This window comes from Athene noctua, chromosome 1, assembly GCF_965140245.1.
Source record: "Athene noctua chromosome 1, bAthNoc1.hap1.1, whole genome shotgun sequence".
In the NCBI taxonomy this organism is placed as follows: domain Eukaryota; kingdom Metazoa; phylum Chordata; class Aves; order Strigiformes; family Strigidae; genus Athene; species Athene noctua.
Window position 1 is genome coordinate 248,394,920 of NC_134037.1, and position 20,337 is coordinate 248,415,256.

The 20,337-nt window shown below is 40.3% G+C and overlaps 1 protein-coding gene across 12 annotated transcripts in view; it reads right to left on the bottom strand.

Moving 5' to 3' along the window:
* The window catches only part of GRIA4 (glutamate ionotropic receptor AMPA type subunit 4), a 245,231-nt gene that overhangs the window by 66,842 nt on the left and 158,052 nt on the right, over nucleotides 1-20,337 (bottom strand). For all 12 annotated transcript variants that reach the window (XM_074916362.1, XM_074916324.1, XM_074916352.1 and 9 more), the window contains 4 exons: nucleotides 12,822-12,875; nucleotides 10,683-10,841; nucleotides 8,733-8,900; nucleotides 7,005-7,109 (listed from right to left, as the gene is read on the bottom strand). In XM_074916362.1, coding sequence (XP_074772463.1) covers nucleotides 7,005-7,109; nucleotides 8,733-8,900; nucleotides 10,683-10,841; nucleotides 12,822-12,875 — 486 coding nt within the window. The remainder of the gene's footprint in view (nucleotides 1-7,004; nucleotides 7,110-8,732; nucleotides 8,901-10,682; nucleotides 10,842-12,821; nucleotides 12,876-20,337) is intronic.

Here is a 20,337-nt window from a genome sequence, read left to right on the forward strand (position 1 = left end):
AGTGGTCCTTTGTGTCATTCTTACTTGAAGATGTCCGATTCCACCTTCTCACCAGTCATTTCAGCATGACAGACTCGGGTACCTTAGGTGAAACTGTTCTCTCACATCTAACCTCTGGCTCACTAGCAAACATCCTCCCTTTTCCCCTTTGTGTCATTTTCTTTTCTGCAGTTAGCTCATGGTTGTCTGCGGACCCTATGACAAGGTGGCTCAGTGCCTGTTCCTCTGACTCACTGCTGACAGTACTCAGCTCCATGTCAGACAACACAAACATGCCAGTAGAACAGTGCTATAAACCCACCTAAAGGGGCTCTTCAGGTTGCTGAGAACCTAATGAATTAAGAGACTAATCTTTTTTCCCAGGGAAAGTGCAGACAGTGGCAGTGATTTTAAAAGGTTCCTATCAAAGAGATGCAATTCAAGCTGGCACAGCTCACTTTTCAGAAGCACCTGGGGATCAGTCACGAGCAATACCTCCTTCCCTCCTTCCTTGATTAATTAGGCGTTTATGAGACCAAAAGCTGGGAGAGAGGAATGCCCTGTCTGTCTTACCAGAAGAGGAAAGGGAATTTTAGTGGAAAGCAGACTCCAGACAGAGCTTCAGTGTAATCGCCAGTGCCAAAGGACAGCCTGTGCCTTGGATGAAAAGACTTCATATGATGAAAAACAGCTAAGTGATCAGATCAGTTATGCGGTCAATATTATTTCTAACATTACTGTAGAACCCAAACTACAATTCACCATCATATAGGATTCAGCCTCCATGACACAGACAAACATCATGTTCAAATCAATGCAGTAATGTGATGTGAGACTAGAAGTGCAGGGTTTTGCTTCTGGTTCCTGGTCTCATATCCATTAAAGAATCCTGTATATTCTTAAAAAAGCCAATCTTCCTCTTGATTTTTACTTTTACTATTAATTTCCTTTCTGAAAGAAAATTATGGAGAGGCAATTAATTTTAGCAGTCCCTAGAGTAGTGTGCAGACACACTCAACGTAGAGAATTACAAATACCTGAAATAATTAGATGAGTGAGTATGATTGAGTATGAGTGATCTTTTTTTTCTCTTCCTATGCACAACTTCTAGTGTATTTAGTTGGACTGTTCCTTTTCTCTTCGTAATTGCTATTACAGCACTGCAGCTTTGATTTAGGTGTCTGAAGTTAATGGGAAGCTTCAGCATTGCTGATACAGGAGAGGGAGGTTTTCTGCTAGCACATATTCTTTTTCACCCAGACAACCATAGAGTCACAGATACAACTGATAACTGAAAATGTCAAATTCTTGTCAAAAACTGTGATCGGTTAAAGTTAGGACATGTACACCAAAACCTGGCAATTTGCGAAGCTCATTATAATAGCAAATGATTGTTTTTCACTGTGCAATTCCTCACTGCTGGAAAGTTCAGAAGGAAAGCAGAAGATGAATGATGCACTGTGTTATACAAGTAAATACCATACAAAAATGCAGACAGAGGTGAGGGAGGATTTGAGGAATGGCAGGCATTTTAAAAAGAGATTTTAGCTTGTGTGCATGGGTGTGAGCTTGTGAGCATGCATCTCGAACCTGTGCTAAAGTAACTCTGGAACTGGATTACTGAATAAATATATAAGATACATCATGACACTTGTATAAGTTTATAAATTCACAGCCACTGTCAGAGCACTAAATAACAATATGCTTTCGTATAAATAACTCAAATCCCCAAGGAAAAAACACTCCTCAAAGGATAGGATTGAATTCAGCTATTAAATTACATGATTCTATTTGGATTGCAATTAGACTTTATACCAGTTGCATCCACCTAAACAAAGGCCGGATTTGTCTCTTAGGAACCAACATTGCAAAAATATCTGCCTCAAACTAAGTTTGTCACAACAGTTTGGCTTTTGAATGAATGGTGTCATTTCTGAAGGCCTGTATGCCCTGTAGCAACTGCTGAAGTACTCCTGCTGAAGCTCGCAAGTCAGTAAGAGCAACCAAATATGCAAATTTTTTTATAATTTTCACGTTAGTTGACCAAGTTAGAATTTAGGACTCAAATCTTAGACTGTCTTATGCATGTACATGTATATGTATATACTTTGTTTACTTCCCCCCCCCCCGCCTTTTTTTTTTTTTTTTTTTTTAAATCCTGGTGACATGATGCATGGTGAATAACGGAATCACAGATCACAGCATGACTGAGGTGGGAAGGAACTTCTGGAGGTCATTTGGCCCAACCCCCCTGCTCAACCTAGAGTCAGGTGCCCAGGGCTGTGTCCACATGGCTTCTGAATATCTCCAAGGATGGAGATTCCACCACCTCTCAGGCAATCTGTGACAGCGCTTGGCCACCCTCACAGTAAAAATGTGTCTCCTGATCTTCAGAGGGAACCTCCCATGGGTCACTTCGTGCTCACTGTCTCTGCCTCTGTTCCTGGGCACCAATGAAATTAACCTGGCTCAACAACTTTCTTTCACTCTCCCTTCAGATGTATGTACACATTGATAAGATCCCTCTTGAGCCTTCTCTTCTCCAGGCTGAACAGTCCCAGCTCTCTCAGCCTTTTCTCATAGAAGAGGCACTCCAGACCCTTAATCCTATTTGTGGCCCTTCACTGGATTCTCTCCAGCATGTCCATGTCTCTCTTGTACTGAGGAGCCCAGAACTGGACACAGTACTCCAGGTGTGGCCTCACCAGTGCTAAGTAGGTGACTGGTAAGGATCACCTCCCTCTAAGGATCATCTCCCTCAACTTGCTGCCAATACTCCGTCTAATGCAGCCCAGGATACCATTAGCCTTCTTTGTTGCAAGGGCACATTACGGGCTCATGTTCTACCTGGCGTCCACCAGGACCCCCAGTGTCTTTTCTGCCAAGCTGTCTTCCAGCCAGGTGGCCCTCAGCATATACTGGATCCTGGGATTGTTCCTTCCCAGAGGCAGGAATTTGCACCTCTCCTTGCTGAACTGCATGAGGCTCCTGTTGGCCCATTTCTCCAGGCTGTCAGCACAATCCCCTGGCCCCTCCTCATAGTTTGGTGTCATCAGCAAACTTGCTGGTGGCACTCTGCCCCAGATCCAGATCATTAATGAACAGACTAAATGGGACTGGACCCAGTTTTGACCCCTGGGGTACATCACTACTTACTGGCCTCCAGATAGACTTCAGATCACTGATCAGCACCCCCTGGGCCTGGCCCTTCAGCCAGGTTTCTGTCTGTTTGCTTTTCCAGCCCAAACACCAATAGATTTTCTAGGAAAATCTTGCAGGACAAAGTGTCAAAGGCCTTAGTGAAGTCCTGGTAGACAATATCCACAGCTCTCCCCTACACTACTAGGCCAGCCACTTCATTCTAGAAGTTTATCGATTTGATCAAGCATGACTTCCCCTTGAAGAAGCCAGTCATGCTGGCTACTCATGATGATTTTCTTGTCCTTAATGTGTCTGGAAACGGTTTCTAAGCTGCTCCATCACCTTTCAGGGATCAAGGTGTAGTTCCCTGGTTTCCCCTTCTTGTTATTCTTGAAGAGAGAAGTGACATTTACTCTCCTACACTCTTTGGGCATGTCTCCCAGCCACCATGATCAATCAAAGATTATTGAGAGTGTCCTTGCAATGACATCTGCGAGCTCTCTCAGCACTTGTGGGTGCATCCCATGGGCTTGGTGCATCCCAAAGGGCCATGGACTGATGTATGTCCAGTTTGCCTAAGTATTCCCTGACCTGATCCTCTTCCACCAAGGGTACATCTGTCATACTCCAGACTTTCTCCCTTGCCTCTGGGACCTGGGATTTCTGAAGGCTGGTCTTGCTAGTAAAGACTGAGACAAAGAAGGCATTCAGTACCTCAGCCTCTTCCATGTTCTGTATAGTCAGGTTTCCTGTCTCATTGAGCAAAGGGCCCACATTTTTCCTAGTCATCCTCTGGCCACCTGTGTACATATAGAAGCCCTTCTTGTTGTCTTCGATATCCTGGGTCAGATTCAATTCCATCTGGGTTTTAATTTTCCTAACTTTGTGCCTGGATGCTCAATGTTTTTTGTATTCCTCTCAGGTTACTCATCCTTGCTTCAACCCTCTATAACCCTCCTTTTTGTGCTTGAGTTTGGCTAGGAGATCTTTGTTCATCCATGCAGGTCTCCTGACATTTTTCCCTGACTTCTTATTCGTTAGGATGGAACTCTCTTGAGCTTGGAGGAGGTGATCCTTGAATATTAAACATCTCTCTTAGGCCTCCTTACTCCTTATCTTCCAAGCAGATCTTTGAGGACGCCAAAGTCTGTTCTCCTCAAGCATGATCTTTCTTTTCACCCTCCTCTCTGCTCTTAGGCTTCTGAATGCCACCATCTCATGCTCACTGCAGCCAAGGCTGCCTTTGAGCTTCACATGCCCAATAAGTCCCTCCTTACTGCTCAGTAAGAGGTCTAGCAGAGCACCCTTCCTCATTGTCATCTCAATCCCTTGGAGGAATAAGTTGTTGCCAATGGACTCCAGGAACCTCCTGGATCGCTTATGTCCTGCTGTGTTGTCCCACCAGCAGATACTGGGTTGCTTAAAGTCCCCTGTGACAACCAGGACTGGTGAATATGAGGCTTCTCATACCTGTTAGTAGAGGGCCTCATCCACTTGTTCTTCCTGGTCAGTTGGCCTAGAACAGACACCCACTATAACGTCACCTTGACCTGTCCTGTCTTTAAACCCAACCCATAAACTCTCAGCTCGCTCCTTATCCAGTCCCAGGCAGAGCTCCATGCACTCCAGCTGCTCTCTTACATAAAGGGCAACTCCCCCTCTCATCTTCTCTGCCTGTCCCTCAGAAAGACACTGTATCCCTCCACTGCAAGACTCCAGTCACAGAAGCCAATCCACTACATCTCTGTGATCCTTCTCCTCACACCCTTTCCCCTCACCATCTCATTTTGTTACTCTTCTGAAAACAAGAACTGTGTAAGAAAGGCGGCATAAATGAAAGTAATATGAGCACTCGCTGTTGTTTCCCATTTTACTAAACTATATTGAAGTCTGACTCTGATTAGCTGTGCCATTTTGCAATGCTCTGTTCATATCCTTATAGGTGTGGGCAACAAAAATCACTTTTCTAAAGATTAGAGGCATACATTACTCTGATTGGAAAGGCTAGTTCTGAAAAGATATTGCTGGGTGAGTCGTAAGTCATGTTATGTAGGACATGAAAAGAAGATATTAAAAGTGAAGGCCTCTTAGTTCAATTAAGTATAGCCATTTCTCACGTATTATATAGGATTTGTCAGTCTGGAGCATAGAATTGGTCCAATGATCACATATAAAATACTGTGTAATACATGAGAAATAAATTCTTGTGAGTAGCCAGATATGTCAAAGATGCTATGGCTTGTTATATCAAAGACGGGTAATGGCTTAAAAGTGGCAGAAACATGCCTGACAAGGTAAGAAAAGCACCTTGGGACTCCAGCACAGCACAGACATAGCTCCTCTATTTGCAGCCACCCTCCCTTTAAACTGAAGGCAAGAGAGGGTGGGGACATCCCTGCAGTGGTGTCATCCAGACACCTCTCCCAAAACAGGTGACAAATGTTGAAACAGGAACAACAGGCCACTTTTGACAGTTTGCTGGAAAGCAAATTCCCTAACGAGTTACTGACCTAATTAACCACATCTTTTCCACCTTGGCTTCCCTCCTGTACAATTGAGAACTGGGGAATGGAAAGGTCATATTTCACCACTTGCCTTTGATACACCCCAGCTACCTGTACATCCTCCTGATGGCCGACAGTGCAGCAGGGAGCCAGGAGGGGAGCAGGAGTGGAAGCAAGGTCAGACACATTGCCTGGCAGGAGACACTGGACTTCCCAAGAGAGAAAGAAGACAGACTCACCTTTCCCAATTTATTCTTCAGCCATCTGTCATACTTCAAAACAGCACATACACAGGCACATACTTTGCTTTGGTCTAAAGCTCTATGCTGTGATATACTGGCAATTTGTTCATCCCAGTGTGTAATTCTGCTCTGGGTCTGTAGTTGAACACCACCTCCTCATCACTCTAGTATATAACTGTCTTGGGGGAAACACGGTTCACCTGGAGTACTATGTACTGGGCTTGCTACCTCTGGCCCGATAGCAGAGGACGATTTGATTCAATTCTGATTGCCTTGGCCCTATTCAAGCAGCCATGATTCTCCTACTCACCATCAGCTTCTCACTTTTTTCTTGTTCTGGTGACCTCACCAAAAAAATGGGCCACAGTGCCTCCAAAGGAAATAAAATCCTTGAGCCTGAGTACGTTTTCTGGTCTTTATTTGGTTTATACTATGAAAACTGGCCAAATTTCAGCACAGAGGAGAAAGGGTTAACAAAGTACCCAGGCTATCTTTTCAAAGTGATTGAGATGAGTGATAAGCTATAAGCATTCAGACATGGAGGATCTGCTTAGACATATATGGATGTGCATTTGCCTAAGTTGTTTACAAGCAACCAATCAAGCACACAGCATTAGATACTGCAATTAATTTCAGAAAATACAAGTATTCATGGCATTCTCCTTTCCTCCTCTCTGCTCTCCTCTTCCCCTTAAAAGCCCTATGTTAGTTACAGCCTATGATTCATGTTTACACAGAATGTACAAATGACCCTGCCTAAAAATACCAGTAATTTGCAAGATAGAAATCTTGGATAAGATACAAGAAATATCAACTATTCAGAGTTCTGACCATTTTCCATCACCCATCAGTATAGCAACATGCCATCCAGCTGGTTTTCATTAGTATGCTTGACTCACTGACATCTCACCTCTCCAAGATGCACACTTGGTTTTTTGTGTCCCAGTTTATTGCACTGAATAATAGTATCTAGTAGAAAATGCAATTTAAATCTGCTTCCCCCAGAAATATCCGTGTATTCAAGATATTATCTTTTTTAAACTACACAGAGTCCAGTTTAATGTAAGTTTGCATAATCATTTCACCATACATAACTCATTTATGTGATATCAGGATAGTAAACACTGTCAGCACATACCTTCCGAGGGCCCGTGTTCTTCAGCTCAAAGACATCCATGGTGTAATTGACTCTGCGACCATAGTGATCAAACTGAACATTTCCTGTCAATCCCTGTATTCGAACCTACAAATGGAAGAGTAAGTGTCATGAGGATCCAGTCTTATATTCTTTATTCCAAATGTCACAGAGCAGTGAAAGTTATCCTGGCTATGTCCTTAAATTACTATAACAACACTACAGTAGGATAGACAGGCATTATAAAGCAAAAAATTGGCTTTGTATTCCTTTTTCCTGTCAAACCATGCTCAAAATAGGTTTACGTATGCCAGTATCTAAGGCCTAACAAAGACACACAGTGGACCTTCTTTCATGCTGTGCAGCCCGACTTTCCAGCTGCAGGTCCTAAAGAGAAGTACATTTTTTATCACTCTCATCACTGCTGAAGAATATTTTGGATCACATGAAATATACCTAAAGGACGTTCAACCTGAGCTCATATATCTTTTTAGCTTACACTCTGGTAGATTAAATGTATAAATTTAGTATATATTGCTCATCAAGGTAAACTTGACAACAATCTTGGCCCCAGCAAAGTAATTTACTACCACAGAAGATGGGTGACATGCATAGGGCTTGAAGAGAGTGTTTTCAAAGCCTCAGAGTGAAGGATAGATGTAAAGCTGTAAAACTGGCTGTGGCAGTTTTCCACCACCTGTGTCTTAGCTGAAACCAAAACTCTTTTTTTTTTTTTTAGTTTCAGCACTTTACTGCCTCACTGAAGTATATGCAGACTGTGGTCCTCATCCCAAAGAAGCCATGGACGTACTGCTGCTGGCTTTGATTGTATCAGGATCCAGCTACGCAAACCTCTTCGGCCAGATTTGAAGGCTCACACTGTCCACCCTAACACAGAAGCCTGACTTCATGCTTCTCACAATTGTTCAAGATCTGTGCATCTGCACAGACTATGTGAAGCACACAAAATGCTTTATTTCTATCCCTAAGAGTCAGGATGTGGATTTAACCAGTTACTCCTGCCCTCTGTCCATTTCTATTTCTGGTGTTTTTTCTCCAGGACTGAAACCTTGGCTTCCAGGCAGAGAGCTGCCAGCTCTGTCAGCAGTCACTTCTCCTCAGCAGTTTCTCCTGAGTGGAGCCTGCTCATTTGCAATGATTTAAATTCTACTGCAGGATTTCTATTTTCTTACTGTCCTATTCAAAGGAAAGGCTGAATCATCTTGACAGAGATCTGGAACTTTCTAGGCATCCATATTAATCAGGAATTCAAACTCCTGACATCAGAGAACAATAGCTCTGGGTTATTTCTTTTTAAAGCAAAAAATACTACCAATGTGATTTCCCTGGGAGAAATCTACTCCTATTCAAGATGACAGAAACATATTTGAAAGGTTGTATTAGGTAGCTATACCTTTTTCTTTAAATGACAATATTTGTATACCCAGATTATATGCAAAAGCAACAGATGAGATCACCAGTTTAGTGGAGGAGGTCCCAACTATCTTAATAGAACTAACAGTAGTTTCACACAGTAGCAGATACCATTTGCCTTCGTTCCAAGATAAAAACTAGAACAACCGGAACAGCCCCAGCTGTTTCCAAATGGCAACTGAAAAATAAATTTCTCCTCTCCCATTACTACCATTGTGTATTATATCTTCCAAATCATACAGAGTACAATTAGTATCTACTATTCACAAAGGTCACTAGAATAGAGCCTATCCTTACCTGTTTTAATGTTCTCTCCATATCAATTCCTTGGCCCCATGGGGCTGCAGGGTTAGCAAGACAATCACCAGCATTTCCTCTTCTTGAAATATCAATTTTCTGTCTTCTAAGATTACGGAAAGTTTCAGCCATCACAAGTACTCCATCATATGTTAATGCAGATGTATACTAAAAAGATGGACAAACACACAGCTTTAGAGTGGGCGTGTCTTTACAAAAATCAGCTGTCTCGGATATTTCTAGTTTGATTCATTATGCAGCAGTTTCTACACCTGCATTTAGAAAAAACTCTCCTCAAAATCAAAAGCAATTTTGTTTAAGGAACAAATGGAGGACTGAGAAGAGTATGTTTTAGTAACTCCAGCTTTAAAACTTTATTAAAAGAAATAAATTAAACTGGAGATATTGAGGTCTTAATTTTTTTTTTTTTTCTAGTTGTCTTATATGTTAGGGAATAACCCCACCCATGCAACTTACTCAGAAAAAAGAGAAACAGTAACTCACTGAGAAAGTTTAACTGAAAATATGTACAGCTATTGAGCAGACATCCAGGCTACTGGAATTGTTAAGAATGATCAAGGGTACATTTTTACTATTGGAAAATATATGTTGGCTCTCTCTGAATGACATAGGGCACTGAATGGTCTGTGTTTCCACAATAACTACAGTAACTGCTTTAGGTTGAGAACACGCCAAATGAAACGTGTAGAGAAAGTCTTCAACAGATGTTATCCTGGAAGCATAACAATACGTGCCACATAAGCAAAGGCACATTTTCTCAGTATGGTCCTCTGATGAATATACCGCCCCAGGAGAAGTTGTTCACATGCCCAGGGCTGTTACTGATATGACCCGTAACTTCCAAAACTCAAATCCAGTCACTCAGTCTAATTTCCTTCCTGTTCTTTGTTTTGCATATTATAAGATCTTTGGGACATGGTTTAACCTTATAATCTCAAATTTTGGTTATCCATAGGTGAGTTATGGGTGATTCAGATTAATCATGCTGACTTCTCAGAAGGAGGCAGAACAATCCTCTTCATGTGGCAGGGAGTCCTACAGGCTAAACTGTTACTGTCACCAGTACCTGGGGATATCTGAACTCCATAGCCCTCAACAGCCTTGTATTTTTTTTTTTTCCAGAACATAAATTTCTTGATTTTTCACTGAATTATGTAGCTATGCTTTGTAGTATCCATGTTGACACTTTCTCTGGACTTTGCCAGCCTACCATTCTCCCAGTCAAGGGGCTGATTGCTTATCTTTGCACAGTGCCCAGCACAAAGGAGCCCAGTCTCAACTAGGTCTGATTGCATTAGTATGTATAATAACAGAACTATTTTGATGAAGTCACATTTATAGCTATGCTGTTATTTTCTGCCAAGAAAATTATAGGTGAGAAAAATATTTTGTTATCCATCTGTGAGGGATTAGGATAGAGGAACACTGGGGTGCAATTTCACTGCAAGATTGTGCCTGAAAGTGATTACTACATCAGGTTTTCAGGTGGATAGAATTTCCAGAGGAAACTCCAAATGAAAATTTAAGGGTAGCAAATTTACAACTCTGGCTATATCTCACATACAGAAGGATTCAGCTGTCCGGAAAGCTCTGCACTCTAAGTGAATCTAGATAATTGGACTACTTCATTTAAAATTGATTGAAATTAAGTTGTCAGTTAAGCATTTGACCTTTAATTCCTGTCAGTAAAGAGGTGAAGTTGGAGAATAAGTGACAAAGGACACTGAAGTACATCAGTGAAATGTGTTGCAGTCTGTGTTTCTATCACACAATCGTAAGGATAGGCATAATTAGTTGCCAGTGATAGTAAGATAAACAGCTTACTCCTCTGCCTAAATATTAAGGTCTTCATTCACGTATTCAACAATGTTACTCAGAAATTAGAACACTTGAGTGATATTTTTGGTAGTGCTTCAGATCAGCTAGTACCTTTGGTGGGGTCTCGGATCCTGGGTATTCTCTCTGGTCTAGCTTCTTCCAGCGCTGCATCAGCTTAGTTACCATCGGGGTACTGAAATCTACTAGCTGAAATCCAGTCACATTGGCTCCTCCATGCATAAATCTCTCCAGAGAAATATCTTTGAATCCCTAGAAAATCAATTTAAGATTTTGTCTGTCCTGATACACCACTGTGGGTCCAATCTGTTCTAGGTCAGAAAGGCAGAATAAAGTATGTACAGCAGCAGGTTTACATTAGAAGCCAAGACTTAAAAGAGAATAATGTTGAACCTTTGTTAATAATTTCCATTTGTGTAATACAGAATGAAACAAAACCAAGAAATAAATTTCCCACGTTATTGCTAGGGTGGTCTTGACTTAGAGCTAAGCAATACATTTCTGGGAGTGGCAGACAGTTTTTGAAGAAATACCTTTGGTGAAACAACTGAAAAGTACCTGAAGAATTTTAAAGTCTTAATTGAATTTCAGTCAAAGCTAGCAGATTTGAATGATCACTGTACTAGTGCTTTAACTGATATATCCCTGTTTCTTTGCAAGTTTGCAAAATGAACATTTGTGTAAATACATTTATGGAAGGATTCAGTTTAGGCTGAAGGTGTCTGGTATCATGACATAATATAACAGACATTAGAAGGCAGAGACAGTGCATAAGGATTTCACTGTCACTGCAAGGAAAATATAAAATCAGAATTACACTTTTGTGAAATATGGTGATAGCTCTCCGACCAGCTACATATTTAAAGCCTAGAGTGACTCCCAACACTGAAAGAGAAAATAAAGTAGATATACTTCATGACTTATTAGTTTCTCAGGATAATCTGTTCAGCACATATAAAGACAAATTATTTTGTAAAATTTGCCTTTAGAGACATAGCCGAACTTCAAGAAACTGCATAATGCAAAATGCTCAAGTAAGCTAAGAAGCACACATGAATCATTCTGATCCTTTCTAGCTGTTATGTTTAATGCCAGCTCAGAGGTATCTTATTTTTATTTTCTTACATTCCTCTGATCGGCATTTATCAGTGCAAACAGAAGTGTATTATCACACTTAACTTAAAAAGGAAAGATTTAGCACACAAAAAAATGTGGGGTACTGACTCAGTGCCCCAGGGAAAGGGTTAAGGACAGAGATTCGATTCATGTCCTAAAGGATACTGGCAGTAAATATAAAAGGTGACACATCAGGAAGTCACACTACCCACATTATTGAACAGCCAGTAGATAGCAATGTGTGCCCCTGCTGAAGCAGATGAGTAGATGTGCCTGTCTCCACTGTATATCACACTAGCAGTTCACGGCAACATCCAGTTCCTTGTTTACAGCAACTATTTTGCATGGGAAAAGTTACTTGGGGAACTATAAATTTGTAATGCTGAAAATCTAATTTGTAAGACCTAAGAGAATAGACATGTCTCATTTAAAATGCCTGAGGTCTTAAAAATCCACTGATGTGATCTTAAGTTAAGGTGCAAGCACAGGAAAGCACACTCAAATATATCATGTCAACTAAAATTCCTTGAGGGAGACTAAAAAGAAAACAATTTAAAGCATACATTAGACTCTGTCCCACATTCACCGTGCTTCGCCAGGCAAGTATTTTAGCTTAAATAATGGGTTAGTTTAATAATAAAATATTGCTTTTACACTTTCTTTGTCATCTTCTGAACATTATCTGTGTGAATGTGCGGTTTAGAGTGAAAATACTGAACTAGTAATTTGATTGGAAATAGCTGACTTTACAGCAAAACAAATGTTCCCTAGAGAATGTAGAAAAGTTACCTCAATAATTGTTATGTCACTAATACTAAAAAGATGAGTCAAAAATCATAGGGTAGTTCTGTAAATTCTAATTCAGCCACAAGATACACTCAGCAGTCCTTTATGCTACATTGATTTTGACAGAATTTAAAAGGGTAACACTGTGCCCTTCTTGTCTAGATGGCTGTAACAACAAAACCAAGTTCTTTAACGCACCATAAAGGATGTATTATGCACAACCACGTATTAGTGACAAATGGCAAATGTTCTGTGAAGTACTATAACTTTGAAGTAAAACTGAGTGTTTCACTTACCGAGCAGGGGTATAATTCTAGAAAAGTATCTTACCAGGTTAGCAACAATGTAATGGTATCCTTTAACATGCTTTCCCACACTGACAATCTGTGGAAAAGAAATAAGAAAAAAGAGAAAAAAAAGTCATATTTTCTCTAGAAAGGTGTTTTCATAGCCAGATAGATATAAATTCTTAAATATATAACATCAGTAATATAACGTTAAGAGTCTTTCTCCAGTAAAGTAGCTATAACTTTCCAGGTGCTTAATCACGGGAAAAAAGTAAAATGAAAGTGAGTTAAGTAATGAACTGGTAATCTGAGTGTCTTCTGTATGACTGAAAATGTTACTGTAGTATATAATTTTGTCAAATAGAGCAATTACCTATGGGATACAAATTCAGGAGGAGGTCACACATAAGCTAGAAAGTCTGCCCAATGATGTACCTTTTCATCTTAAGTGCAAAATTTATGAATCAAACTGGGTTTTCATCTCTTGGGATCAAAGTTGTTTGCCCTTGAGGTAGCAAAGTACCAGAGTGCTATTCAGCTCTTAGTAATATGCTAAAGACTTTGGGAATGGGCATGAGTGAGGATAGAGCAAGAACAGACCGTGAGGCTGCCCTTGAACATTTAACCATAATATAACAACAAGGATGAAAAAAGGGAACAACTGTGACGTACAGTCGCTACAGTCCTGATACGGCAAGATCAACACCAGGGTTTAGACAAAAAGTATGTCAACCTGCACCTTGCATCGATATTACTGCCATTTCTACGATAGAATGCCTCTTATTTAATGTGCTGAAAATCAAAAATAAGGGGACAATATTTTGTCAGTAGAAAAAGGTGTTAATAGCTTCAATGCAGACTGAAGATGTTTTTACTACAGAAGCTAACAATAATATCTGTAACACGCAACTTGCATTTAATACCAGTAAAGAGTCCCTTTAACTTTATTTTTGATAGTTTAAAACCACAGATTTTGATAGTTTAAAAACACAAAGCATTTTATCTTCCTTCCAAATGAATAAATAAGATACAGCCAGAAGTTCTTCATGTGGTGCAGGTTACTCAGTAAGTAATGGGAAACATAGATCTGTCTTCTTTCCTTCTTTGAAATCTTAGCTCTAGGCCCTGTCCTGAAGAATTGGCAACTTGTTGACTTTATGGATCACACCTCATGTTCAAAAGACAGAACAAACGTTCACTAAGACTTGCAGTCTCTTTCCCCGGTGCAGTGAAAAATAACTAGTATCACATTTTGGAGATGAGAAACAAGTTGCTGAAGGACTAAATAATTTGGCCAAAGACACCCAAGGATTCAGGTTCTAAATCTGGATTAAGAATTGGAAATGCTTGTTTCCCAGCTCTGTTTGCTTCTACAGCAAAGTGGAAGGCAAAATTGAAGGGATGTGGCATAACATCTTGTTGGAACTATTTTAATTTAATTATTTTAAAGTAATAAAGTAAATAAGCAATTTGTCTGTTATCTTTTTGTTCTTCTTGCTTCCCAACACCTATTTCTTATTTATAGTCTGTAGGTAAAATGATAGTATTTAGAAAGCAAAACATAAGCTAAAAAACCAGAAAAACCACCCCCCCACACACCCCACCCCACCCCCGAGCCATGGTCAGACCGTTACCCTTCATATAAATGAATTTCTTATTTTGGACCCAATCAGAGTTCCATTAATATCAGTACTTGCTACCATTTTACCGGAGGGCGGCAGAGAGCAAGAAGGAGAAATCACATTTTTCCCTATTGCCAACACAAGGAGGGTGCTCTCAAGCCATTTTTTTTCCCTGAATACAGAGGGTTCAGATCCCTGCTGGCCCAAGGAGAGAGTTCAACTGCTTCAGTGGGGACCCTGACATCAATAGTGCTTCTACGTCTGTACTCCTTCAGCAGTATATGGTAATGAAAATATGTTTGCTTTCCCATCATAGGGAAACTGATATAGATTAAAACCTCACACTTTTAAATAACTATAGCATCACAGTTTGAATCTAATTAGACTGACATGATTTAAGACGTATGTGACACAGTAACTGTGCACCAGATCCTCCACTTGGGCAAATCACTGCAACTCCCTTTGAGCTCTGGGAAGTTAACACCGCTGTGGCAACTCACACCCTTAGTGATCTGTTCCCTTGGTTTTGTAGAACAAATTGTAATGATCATTGCAACATACCAGTCAAATAAAATAAGCACGTGATCAACCTGTAACCACTGAGGTATGTCAGATGCATGCTCATAGTTCTCACGGTCAAAATGAGTAAATACTGCAAATGATTAACCAGATTTACTTCTGTGCTTGTTCCTAGCAAATGCACCTAGAAATGACTGCAGAATTCCTGGATTTAATTTCAAAAATACAGAATATTTTTGAAAAAAATAATTTTTCACTGTATTCTCTCTTAACTTGTCTGTTAGGGTGAGTGATAAAGGCACACATTTATGTATCATTTAGTTGTCTTAACTTTATAGTCAGTGGAAAGAGCAGGCACTTTGAGGAAATGATTCATCTTATCCTAAAGCACATTTCTAAAATTAATTAGACATCTTGTGCCCTGAAAGTGCATGTTTTTCTGCACTGACTAGCAAAAGAGTTGATGATGATTAGCTCTGATGTAGACACCTACATTTTATATCCCTAATGTTAACTGAGATGAATTTCACCCTAAGAATGTTGATCCTGCATACAAAGACAAATGATGCTATATGGCTTGTATTTCCAACCAAAATCGGATACAATTCCGATTTTGAATTTGTAAATGTTCACAGCTATGAATCACACATAGTTTGCAAACCAGGAAGTGCTTATGACTTAGGAAAAAAGTGCCTGTTCAGTTAAACAGCTTTCTCTGAGCTTCTCATACTTTTAAAAATCCAAATTATACATAGTCACTTTCCTCTCTTGGATACTCAAAGCTGCAGATTATAATCTACAAAACAGAATATGAATTCTCACTACCTGAAGGACCACCTTTCTCTATACTGTACTTCTTCACTGAGATAAATTGAGGCAATGAACTTAAGTCTTTCATAAAAAGAGAAGGAGTTTCTGACAGCTACTCTGTCTGGAATGCAAACTCTCACACTTTTCTTCTCTGTTCTTTAACCGGTTAGCAGTGACTAGAGCTTTAACAGAGATGAGACCTCAACCATTCCATACACATAATAGTAGACATTGCCCTGAACCACAAACTAAACAGATGAGTGCTGGTGAATGAGGGACTAATTTTTCTTCTATGGCAGCATGCAGAGGGGCGGTAAAAGAACCAGAAAATCTATTCTGAAAGGGGAAAACAGAACTGAGATTTTGACAGATGAGAGAGGGTTCCAGAAAGCCTTTGCTGCAGAAATTCATGAAGTATGGGGGCCCCTTAAACACCCAGGTACTTCCTCGTGCACCCCTAAATTCAGACCGAAGGGCTAAGCTCAGTCACAGGCCAGAGAGAGGGCAGAGTTGCATCCTTTAATATCTACATTAGCAAGTAGCAAAGTCCGTAGGACAGGATCCGTACAGCAAAAGCACTGGTGCTCAGGAGCTGGCATCCATAGCATGCACATTTCAGGGTCTTACTCTGGACTACCTCTAACCTGGTCACTAGACTGAACTCACACTAGTGACAATGCAGTTCAGGGGTGCTTCTGGGCACATCTTCTTGTTTGGCATCATCCAAAAGAAAACCAGTTCCTGTATTTTGAGTCTGCCTTTGATGTGAAACACAGCACAGTAAATGGCCACAATCAAGAGATTCACTTCAAAAGAGCATGCTCCTGCTACCAAGATGCTCCATGTGTTTGTGGGACCTGCTCTCTTAGACAGGCCCTGAGCACCCACGGGGCAGAGTGCAGATCCATGTATGCACAAGGCTGAGCAGTGAAAACTGCCTTCATTTCAAAAGAAACGCCCTCAAGTGAGGATAATGATACCACAGACACCCACGGCGGCTCTGCCCATGGAGCTGGAAGTCTAGCTCGGCTCTCACCTTGGCCAGTTGCAAAACCTGAGATGGGGCTAGGCATCAGAGATGAGCTTTGCCAGTCACTCAAAGCAGTGATACACCATGAAACTGCTGGTATGGTAAGTCAGGAAGGACCTTCTGTATATGTTAACTGTCCTTTTCATTGTTTCAGGATGCTTTGATTAAAAAACTGTCCTAGTCCTGGCAACCTGAGTGAATGAGATCAGATCCATTCCTCCCCCTCATATAGTACTTCTTTATTTACACCTTTTAAGCATTTATTTTTGCTCTGCACTCCCACTCTGACTTCTCCTTAAACACCAGATACTGCACCTGGCTTTTGTTACAGCAAGAGTTCAAGGTGACCTCAGCTTGCTCAGGGAGATTCTGGGAAGAAAGTGTTGGGAAGGGTGAACTGATTTGTGACTTGTTGGTGAACGATGAGAGCAGGGGCAAGAAGGATGCTGCACTGCCTTTTGTAAGTTGATTTGTATGCTTTAATTCAATGACCAATATGGCTAGCACCTAGAAGTGGAACTCTTTTATACTCTTATTTGTAAAACTGAAGAAATTATTAAATAATCAACACTGTTCTGAAGAAGAATGAATAAGAAAAGACAATCTGCTTCTCAAGTTACCATTAACAGAAAAGAGAAGAGGCATTCCATGTATTATCCAGTAGTCACACTATTAGTGAATTCTTTATTTCAGTAATTGAAGCAGGATAGAATCAAAGAAAATGAAATATTAAGGCCTTTGTTTCTGAATTGAATGCAACTTTTTTCTTTCTAAATATCATTCTGTATCTGAATGTCTGCAAAAAGGTGAACTATGAAAAAAAAATCAGCCTTAGGGTTGATCATTTATATATAAGAAGCTGAAAAGAACAGTACATTGTGATAATTTTTAGTTGCTGATCTACTATATAGCAATTAAGAAAATTACTTATTCTGATCTTAGTGATTTCAGTGATAATCAAAGTTAACTAGAATTATACCACTGACTTTGAAGTGTGGTAAAAGCAGGGCCAGTGAGATCTGAATCCAACGTAGGCTTTAGACACAACTCTGAACTTTCTGATTTTATCATACAATACTGTTCTTTTAATTTAGCTGAACAATAGCCTCAACTAGGAAATTCAGAAACTATTCCACTATTGAAAAGAAGAGCTACCAGTGTCTGCTTTGATTCTTTTTTTTTTTTTTTTTTTCTTTCCTAAGGAGTGGCAAGTTCACTGACTCTGATAAAAACATTTCCAGACTTACATCAGAATCTGAACAGAGAATCAAGCCCCAAGTCATCCTCTGTTCTCCACTACTATGAAATGGATATTGCATATAACTCATTTTAAAAGAATGCTTAACTTCTATAGCATGAAATGCTCCTCGTTACGATTTCCAGAAGATGGAGGTCAGTACAGCTGGAGTGAAAAGGACTTATTTTCAGTTAAATCTCTTCAAAGGGTGATAGTGGTGCATTACCAATGGGACTTTAACAAAGGTTTTCCTCTCTGCTATTGTGTCACAATCCACTGCCTTAAGAAAAAGAACACCTGCAATAAAATGAAGTCTGTCTAACACAATATAAAAAGTGTGGAGACTTGTTAAAGATGGAAGATTGAGACCTGACCTGAAACGGTGTGGCAGAAATGGTGATGATATAAACCACAACTGAAATGGGATTTTATGCAATATCTGAAGCAAGGATAAATCTTTTACAAAGCCATAAAAAAGAGATTGAGGAACAAGCTTAATTTTAGCAGCTAGTGCTTGTGAAAGGGCACTGTTGTTGGGGAAAGGGTGGACTGTTAACAGCCTACTACAGCCACCAGAGAGGATGTTAACGAAGGCCACAAACAAAGCAGAAGTGGCTCCTTACAAATCAGCATTTCTTTCCCTGTTAAGGCAGGTGGTGAGCTGGCACAGAGGTGCACACACCTGCCCCACACACGGCCGAGCCGAGGGGAAGGATGCTTCCCACACAGCCCCCATGCCCACGACCAGCTGGCAGCCGCTGGGGAAGAAAACCTGGAGAGATGGCTCAAAGGCCATTAACCAAGTGCCCTTTGGCTGGTTACTTTCTTCTGCTACTAAAGGCATTTGTATTCAAAGCCTACTCTTCTGAAAGGCTTGCTCAGAGCCAAATGGTATATGCAGACTTGTAGGGAAAAAGTAGGCAAGGAAGGAGAGGAAGGGTTTAAGAAGGTCACTTTACAAATCCCCCGAACTGTTTATATTCATCCTGCCTTCTACTGCCTATTCTTTCAGCAACTGAAATAACCTGTTTCTCAGGTCCAACTCTCATCAGTTGTGTGATGCAATGAAAATAAGTGTTTTTATTACTGTGCAGTGTGGGACTATTATTGTGTGCAAAATCCCAGCTGCTTCACAGAAAATGAGCCTATGCAGACAGCTCCTCCTGTCCCTGTGGGGTGGCGAAGACACTGGTGGCAGTGCTGGCAGCTGACTGCCTCAAGGAGAAGAGTTATCAGTTTGCATTGACATTGCAGTGTTGGTTAGAAGCAACTCCATAGACCTCTAGGGAAAAAAAGCATGGAGAGAAAGGAATGATGAGGAAAAGGCACTTTATCAATTTCCCAACCCCCCTGGGACTAAGAAGAGCTACACAGAGAGCTGCTACCATGCTCCTGAAGTACTGTAAATCCAAGAATGCTGCTACTGCCCTAAATTACTGTGTGCCATGCACATACCAAATTCCGTGGCTAATGATTTGCTGCTGTGGTTCTGTGTGAGAACTAAACCTGCATTTTGTTCAAGCAAATCAAAAAGATATAGAGGAAAACTGGAGACAATGAGAGACAAGGAAAGTCCATGCCATTTCTGACTCAAGGGATAAACAAATCTTCATTACACAACTCAATTACATGTAAAAGCAACACAATCTCTTGATAAACACTTATCTGCGTTGTGCTAGTGATCCTTCGTGCCAGCACTGCTGCATTCATGAAAAACAGGAAAGCAGAAGAAATTGTGGATGAATGATTGAGCTACTATTCTGTTTAATTCATGTGGTGTCTGGTTGATTTTTGCCTTCCTGTAAGTATTATGTTGTATTTTATTAAAGCATTATGTTTTAATTTCTTATTATCTTAAATTAATTATGCCAGTGATTTGCAAAAATGACAGTTTAATAGCTTCGGTTAGTAGACACACTGGAAATTAATATAAGAAAAACCACATTTTAAAAAATGGTAAAATTTACAACTCGAACAATTTAGAGAAATTCAGCATTCAAACATTACTTTTTCAGGTTTAGTACTCGTGTGGCAAAATATTAAGAGCAGACCAAGAAGGAGTGGAATATGTCAGCTTCTGTATTTTTCTCCACTCACACATTTATTTACTTTCATTTTGATGGAAATAATAATAATAAGTCTTGCTGTAACAGCCTGCTCCATTTTAGCCATCAGAGACATTGGGTTTTCAGTGCTCACACATAGATGATACTTTTCAGCTACATATCTCAAGGCTCTTTAAGGCTGGGGAAGATGAAGTTCAGTGATGTCAAACAACACACGCAGAAACTGAATTAGTTAGACAGCTATGAACAGCGTCCAACACACTGTGCAGCTACTT